At 35.0% G+C, this 7,997-nt stretch overlaps 1 protein-coding gene across 1 annotated transcript; it reads left to right on the forward strand.

The window, feature by feature from the left end:
- LOC108598264 (protein drumstick) lies at positions 1 to 7,651 on the forward strand. The gene is made up of 3 exons (XM_017984883.2): positions 1 to 23; positions 5,692 to 6,466; positions 7,547 to 7,651. The coding sequence occupies exons 2-3, from the start codon at positions 6,246 to 6,248 to the stop codon at positions 7,569 to 7,571; spliced, it is 246 nt and encodes an 81-aa protein (XP_017840372.1). The 5' UTR covers positions 1 to 23; positions 5,692 to 6,245; the 3' UTR covers positions 7,572 to 7,651.
- The last annotated feature ends 346 nt before the right edge of the window (positions 7,652 to 7,997 follow it).

A 7,997-nucleotide genomic window follows, 5' to 3' on the forward strand; every position in this document is an offset into this window, starting at 1 on the left:
CGCCATTTGCCATTTTGTGTGGGGTAAGTGTTTTTACCAACTAAAAAGTTGTCTGCGCAGTTACGCAAGCTGCGCAGTCAGCGTCGTCGCGCACTCCACCACCACCACCTTCTTCTTCTTCTCAATCTACCAATGCTGCTTTGCTGCTTCTTCTTTTACTTAGGCCAGCCGCATTGCTGCACAGTAGCCGTTGCCATTGGCTTTGGCTACCAGTTTTACGCGCTTTCATTGGCCCAATGCCTAAAATAACTGTGCGTGAGCAGACTTGCGCGCTCTCTCGCGCTCTCTCTGCCGCTCTCTCTGCTGCTGCTGCTACTGCTACTGCTGCTGCTGTATGCGTGTGAGAGCTAAAAGCATTGCATTGACAATGGCGTGCTTTTTTTTTATTCTTTTCTTTTGTAGCCGTCGCAAAATGGCGACCCATTGAGCCATAGACCAATTGCACCAAATATAGATTTAGCTTAAATTGCACATAAGCTAAGTAAGCTACAGCAATTTGGCGCAGCTTTTAACAAAATATTTAGACTTGCTAGTAAATACTTGGAATAAGTTTCAATTTGTTTTTGTTAGTATTCGCTTGAATAGCAAAGTAATTAGACAATTTTAATTCAAGTTATCAAATAGCGCTGATTGTTTGGCATAAGTTGAAAAATATATGTTAAATATTTTATAATAAATTATTAAAGCAATTATTTGGCAATGTAAGTCTTAGTATTCAAGCTTTTTTGCTAACATATGCGTTATATTTCTTTATAAATTTCAAAAAATGCTAGACAGTTATTTTAACTTTAACTATAGCAGCAACAAAAATAATGAAATTTATATAGTACGCAAATTTTGTTGAAGTTTTCAAATAACGCTGCTCAATCTTATGTGCAACAATTATAAATAAAATTATATTTTATTTTATACTGAAGCTTTGCATATATTTTGCAACTATTCATTTAAAATTTTGCGAAAACTTTTAACTAAAGATCTAAGTTATGTTTATCACTTCCTATTGGAAATGCCGACGGCATTACTAATACTTTCGACTCTTAAGCTTTATGACTCAACTTCAAATTAAAACAACTAGCGCAGCTTCCAACAAGGTCTAAACAAGGTTAAGCGCAAACGCGATTCATAGTTACCAAACCTAAGCTGTGACTCAGCTAGCAAATTATTTAAAATTTAGCAGCAACTGAACTTCCTTCGCTTGTCCTTGCAGTCATGTCCTTGCATTTAGCCTGCTGTTTTGTCCATAATTAGCCAATAAATTTGGCTAAAATGCATAGCGCAGCAAATTATCTTAACAAGCTAAGATATAGATTATATAGCAGAGCTGTCAAAAGGCTCACACATGCTTGAAATTTTCTCACAAACGTTTTTCACATAATTTTTTTTTTTTGTATCCTTTTGTGTGCATCAAAAGGTGTTTTGGAATTTCACTTGAGTGTGTTCTAATTGTTGTTAGCAGTTGTGTTTTTTCTTCAGAATTTTATGCCATTAGCACAATTAGATTCGTATCAAAAACGCTTTGCGGTGCCCTTTTGTGTCCTTTACGATGTGCGGCCGGCTTATTGTCATTTTTTCCACCACATTTTTCTCTTTGTTCTCCTGTGCCTGTAATTTTTAATAGCCAAACGCTTGACGCTTGAGTCGTGGCCGCCGACGCCTTCCCAACCAAAGTGTGGCATGTGTGGTAATCGCTTTTGACCATGGCCAACAGCAACAGCAACAGCAACGTGTGTGTCACTGTTTGCTGCTTGCTCTTTTCATTTCACTCAGCAGATGATCCTTATTCCTTATCGGCGCATTATTGTCGGCTTCAGGGTGTTAAACTGTAACGTTCTCTCTCTCTCTCTCTTTCCATCTCTTTCACTTGCCATTTTTGTATTTTTTGCTTTTTCATTTTTGGTGCAAATCTAATTTCACGCAGCATTAACGCCTTTCGCATGCCCTTCAGCCTACTCCTCCTCCTACTCCTCAGCCTCAGCCTCAGCCTCTCAAGTCATCTCAGTCGTCTGTCGTCTCATGCTGTGCCTTGAGATCTTTCCCAATCTCTGTCGCTGCTTCCTCACTGCGTCTCTGTCTCTGTGTGTGTGTGTGTGTGTGTGTGTGTGTGTGTAAACACTAATTATTTTCAGTGCGGATTAATGGGATTATCTGCCATGTTGTACAACAGTTTATTAGACAATATTTTGCTCAGCTCTCTCTCTTGGGATTATGTGTGGTCGGTTTGGTCTGCTGGCCATGTGCCTTTTTGGGCTTAAACCTGCTGCTGGCTAAGCCTTAAACCTGCTGCCAAAACAAACAGCAGCTTAGCCCAAACACCTGAGCTAAAGTCAAGTTAACAACACAACGCTTAACATCAAAATATTTAACTACTTTGCCACATTTAATGCCAAAAATTATAAAGAGCAAGAAAATGTAAAGTCCTAAAGTCAGTTGGGCATGCGCAAAATGCATTTGAGGTATAGAAAATATATTTGTCTAAAATTTAGTCTTCAAATATAATAAATAAATAACTAATAAAAAGTGTGTTTAAAGCAAAGAAGCTGCGTAGCAGACTAATAAATTATTTTTTTTAATACTGTTTACAGTTTGATTTAACTTTACTTAATTTGCTAGCAAGTTGTATAAAAATAATTAAATTTGATTTAATTAAGTATGCTATAATTTCAATTAAAGTAATAAAAATTGTCATATAAGCAAAATAAATCTTATAAAACTTAATTGCAAATTTTGTAAAACAAAAAATTCTAACTTAAGTTCAATTAGTTCAAATTCAAATGCTAAAAGAATTAATTTAATTATGTTAAAATTCAACAGCTAGAAAAATAATTTAAATATGTGAAAATTCAAATGCTAAAAGACATAATTTAATAATGTAAAAATTCAAATGCTACAAAAATAATTTAAATATGCAAAAATATTTTGGAAATTGCAGCAAAATTAATTGAACTTGTAGCTAGAAATTTTATGTAAGCAAATATAAAATATAACATTTAATAAAATTAAATCAAATGACAGCTAAACAGTAATTTAATTAATAACTATAAAAATTGCTGCTAGAGATGGCAGCTAATAAAATTCAAAATTATATAAATTATTAAATAGTAACAAATTGATAACAAGCACTGAGCTGGCTGCAATTTTTGCTATTGCAACAACTGCAGCGCTCATTTGTCTGTGGCCAAGTTGCAGTTGCTCCATTTAGGCCAAGTGGAGAGTGAGATAGAGAGAGAGAGAGCGCTGCAGACACAAAAGCATGACCAAAGCTGTTTGTTTGTTTGTTTGCTTGGCATTGAATGGAAGAGCCACAGCTCGCATAACGAATGTGCCGAAGACGAGGTCCAGGGTCCAGGCTTAGGCCCAAATGGCCAAATGGGGCTGGGGCTGGGGCTGGGGCTGGGGCCTTATGCAGGCGCCCTGTGTCGCATGATAAACGGCGTTAAAATGCCAATGTGACGCCACATTGTGTACACAAATTAACAACGGAACGAAGAGTGGAGTGGAGGAGCGAGCTCCATTCCACAGTTAGAGCTTGGAGCTTGGCTCGACTCGACCTGTGTTATAATTTGAATATGTTTAGTGGGCATTAATGTTATAATGACAATAACTACGATGCGCTGCGCTACGAAACTTCAGATTTTTTTTTTTTTGGGTTGCCCGCCAGGCTCTGACGCTGACGCTGACTCTGAGACTCTGACTCTTGTGGCTCTTGGTGGCACCCGCTGTGAGATTTGCCTTTTGTTGTCAACGTAGCTGCAGCGACTCCCAGCTGTGCAGCCATATATACGTTATATATATATAAATAAATATCGAAATCGGGGCTTGCCGAGCGACGCTTGTCGCTACCAGTCAGCGCAGGCTTTTGTTTGCACTCAAAAGCAAAATCCTCAAGAAATATTTCCCATTACCCCCATATATAAAATTCTCATATGCATAACGAAACGGAGAAAAACTGAAACTGGCAACCAGCGGCGCCGAAATGACAAAAATAAAATTACATAAAAAATAACAGTTGTTAACTACCGAACCCAAAAACAAAAATTCCCACTCTGCTGCCTTTTTTTTCTCTCATCTTTTTTTTTTTGGTTCATAAATATTGACTGCGCTGCCGCGAGAGGCGCCAATTAAAAATAAACTTGTTACAGCGCCACTTTAATGAAGCGACTAAAATATGGCAACATATACTTAAGACACAGCAGCCGTTAAGGCATAAACACTCCAGCGAACACCGAAGTGCATTTCGTAACGCTTTTACGATCCTACTACTACTACCTACTATCCTATGTGAACTGGGTAGCCGCTTAACTGAGCTGCCTCAAATTTGTTATAAACACTGCTCGAGAGTGTTTGCTTCAGTGTGTATAAAGTTTCATTTGAAACTAGTAGTTGCTATAGCTTTAAAGTAATTATATAGGGGTTTTTCTTTTGGGTGCGAGTCTTCACTTTTATTTTCAAGTGAACTCAATTAATGTAAGTTTTTTTTTTATAGAAATAAATTTATAGTGTTGTATTTAGGGTTTTATGATGTGTTATATCGCATGTTCTATATATAGGGTTTTCCCTATAAATGGCATAGAGTGTTGTATTTGTAGCTTAAGATAGGAGTCCCGAATTATTTAAGCGTTTAATAATTATTTTAAATAAATATTCAACTTATTTTGCTATTGAAATGAATTTCATTAGGTGAACTCCACTTTACTTTTATTTTCAAGTGAACTCCATTAGTGTAAAATATTTATTTTTATATAATTAAATTTTAGAGTGTTGTATTTAGAGCTTAGAGGCAGGATTTCCGAATTTTAAAACTATTAAACATTATTTTAAAATAATGTTCTACTATATATATTCAAAAAATGAATTTCATTAGTCGAACTTCAAAATAAGTAGTACAATTTTTTAAATTAAAAAATATATATAGCGCATATATTCAAAGCTTATGACAGACAAACCGAAAAATATTATAATTTTAAAATGTAGCAGTATTAAAAAATAATATATTCTATTAATTTTTTTTGTCTTTATGAATCGCATGCTTTGAAAACACAAATTAATAGCATAAATATGGTTATTAATTTTTAAAACTACAAATATTTTAATTTTAAAATATTATAAGTTTCAAACTATGTGCACATTATTTAAAACAATTAGCTTGGCACTTAGCTGTGCTTAACACTTTAATAATAGAGTACTAGTAACTTTACTCTTTTGCTAATTGAACACTTGTGTCACTTTACGGAAGTACAGTTGACAACAAAAGCCCAACAGCTGACAATACGCTGAAGTGGCAGCAGCTGCTGCTGCAAAACAAAGTTAAGAAAAAATTATTGTCATTTAAGAAAAATTATAAGCGAAGGTTAGCAACTGAAACAGTATGCGCGGTGATTTGTAAATGTCAACACCAAGCTAAAGCTTAAGCCAGCGAGAGAGTGAGAAAGAGAGAGCGAGTGAGTGTGTGAGCGAGAGCGGCAGTGCGGGTGTTGTATAGGGTGCTGTAGCGGCTTTAATGAGTCATTTTCAATTTCATGTTGCGTGATTTAAGTTGACAACTTGTTGGCTGTGGTATTTTTGCTTCACAATTTATTGGCACATAAAAGATGTCGCAGGCGTTGCTAACTTTATTTAACATTGTTTTTCTTGCTTAAGTTTTGGTGTCTGTTATGTTTTTTGTTCACATGCGTGTGTTTTTTGTCTTTTTAGGTATTTGGCTTAAAGTGCGCCATAAACTAAAAGGCAACAACGGCAGCAGCAACAGCAGCTGCTACAACGGGCCCACCCAAAACGCCTACAACTTAGACAGCGAAGCTAAAGAGAAATCACAACTGAGCGTGTGACAAAAAGCACAGCAAGCAACCAAAAGCAGACGTTGCCAAACTTCACTACTACACAGTGCATGTGTGTGAGCGTATGCGTGTGTTTGTGCGTTTGCTTGTTATCTGCAGTCAAAGTCATAGAGATAGCGCCCTGACGCTTTGAGTAGTACCGTTACGCTACATACAAGCAAACGAAGCTTGCACTCAAGAGCAAGAGCGCGAGAAAGAGAGCAAAGCGTGAGAGTGGCGCATTGAGTGGCGCACTCACCTTACACTAACACACACACACACACAGACACACATTTATTTGTGTGTGCGCGCAATTGAGCGCACGCGCGTCTCTGTCGCAGCAGAAGAAAATATATATACATACATACATATATATTTATACTCAAGTTGTTTTTTTGTTCGAAAGAGGGAAAATATATAACGCCTGTCAAAATGTTTGCTGTAATGCGAATCGACAACGATGACTGCCGGTCGGATTTCCGTCGCAAGATGCGTCCAAAGTGTGAATTCATTTGCAAGTATTGCCAACGGCGTTTCACCAAGCCATACAATCTGATGATACACGAGCGCACGCACAAATCGCCAGAGATAACATATTCCTGTGAGGTCTGTGGCAAATATTTCAAGCAACGTGATAATCTGCGACAGCACAGGTGAGTTTTTTGTTTCTTTTTACATACGCAACTGTTACCCAAAATGTAAACATAACCCACACACACTCCCGCCCACTTCCCAACTACAACATATTTATTTTTTTGTATATACGAATTGGTTTTCAACTGCATGTAACTTATTTTTTTTTTTTGGTTCTGGTTTTGTTTACGAAATTTAAAATTCTCTTTTTAAAGTTAAAGCTCTTACAGTTAGTTGTCAAATTTTTTATTTACATGGAGTTTTGTGCGTGATTTTCCACTAGTTAGTGGAAAAAAACCCCCATAGTTAGCTAGAAATTCTATGTCTATTTAGAGTCAGCAAAAAAAAGTGTTAGGCAAATTTTTTAAATGTATATTTAATAATAACTATTTCAAGCTGCATGTATTTAGCAAAAGTCTACCTAATTTCAATATATACAGCAAAATTGATTTTTTTCAAACTTTCATATAGCTTAACTTAGGAACTTGTTAATTGTATAATACATAAAATAAATTTCTTTAGCTTTTTTTAGCTAAGAAATCAGTAAAGGGTCAGCAAAAAGAGTTGAGCTAATTTTGTAAATAAATTATATATCTGCTATAATCTTATAGAAATTTATAGATTCTTATTTATTTTAAAATAAATATAAAAAAAATTCCTTATATAGTAAAGTAAATAAAAATTTTCCTAATATATTGAAATAAATAAAAAAATTTCTAATATAGTCCTTATATCTTAAATTTGTATATCTTAAAGTCTATATTAGTAATCTTTTTATTTATTTTACCATAAATAAGAAACTGTCAACTTAAACTTTTTACAAACCAATCTAAATATATTGAGATATATTATTTTATATTTAAAGCTAAATACCTCATTTGTTGAATTTTTTATATTTTTTGCTTTGCTTTTTAAAATGCTATTATCATATATCAAACTTAAACTCTATAAAATTGCACATCACCACACAAACACCCCTTTATATCAAATGGATTGAATGTTTTTTTATATATATATACATTTAATTTATAATCTTATATCACAACAACACGGTTCTACTACATCCACTTTTTGTTCTCTATTTTCTCTTCTATTTGTAGATGTAGTCAGTGTGTTTGGCGATAAGCTAAAATATCATAAATACATACAATATATAAAAACCAGCACACACAGCAATAAAGAAAAATGAAAATAAAAAAAATCAAGCACCAACAAAAGCACCGCAGCACCAACAACAACAACAAAAGCACGCAATATTATAAAATATAGCTTACAAAATAAAAATAAATAAAAAATAGAAACCTGGCAGCGGCAACAGCAACAACAACAACAACAGCAACGGCACCAGCAACTATGTTATCGATAACGGCATGGCACAATGGGGTGTGGGTAATCGATAAATTGCTTTGCTTTTGGGGTTTTATTGTTTATTTTGTTTTTTAACACTTGCCACGCCCACCAAACAAATGTTGCGCAGGCGCAGCAGCAACAGCAACAACAACAACAACAAAAGCAATTTATACTTGCTTCTTACAGAAACTCGCATATGAA

Source organism: Drosophila busckii, chromosome 2L, assembly GCF_011750605.1.
Source record: "Drosophila busckii strain San Diego stock center, stock number 13000-0081.31 chromosome 2L, ASM1175060v1, whole genome shotgun sequence".
In the NCBI taxonomy this organism is placed as follows: domain Eukaryota; kingdom Metazoa; phylum Arthropoda; class Insecta; order Diptera; family Drosophilidae; genus Drosophila; species Drosophila busckii.

Excerpts from the sequence above, each read along its gene's own strand:
- LOC108598264 (XM_017984883.2), top strand. The coding sequence starts at position 6,246 with ATGTTTGCTGTAATGCGAATCGACAACGATGACTGCCGGTCGGATTTC. Across the intron at positions 6,467-7,546 it reads GATAATCTGCGACAGCACAG|ATGTAGTCAGTGTGTTTGGC; the intron begins GTGAGTTTTTTG and ends TTCTATTTGTAG.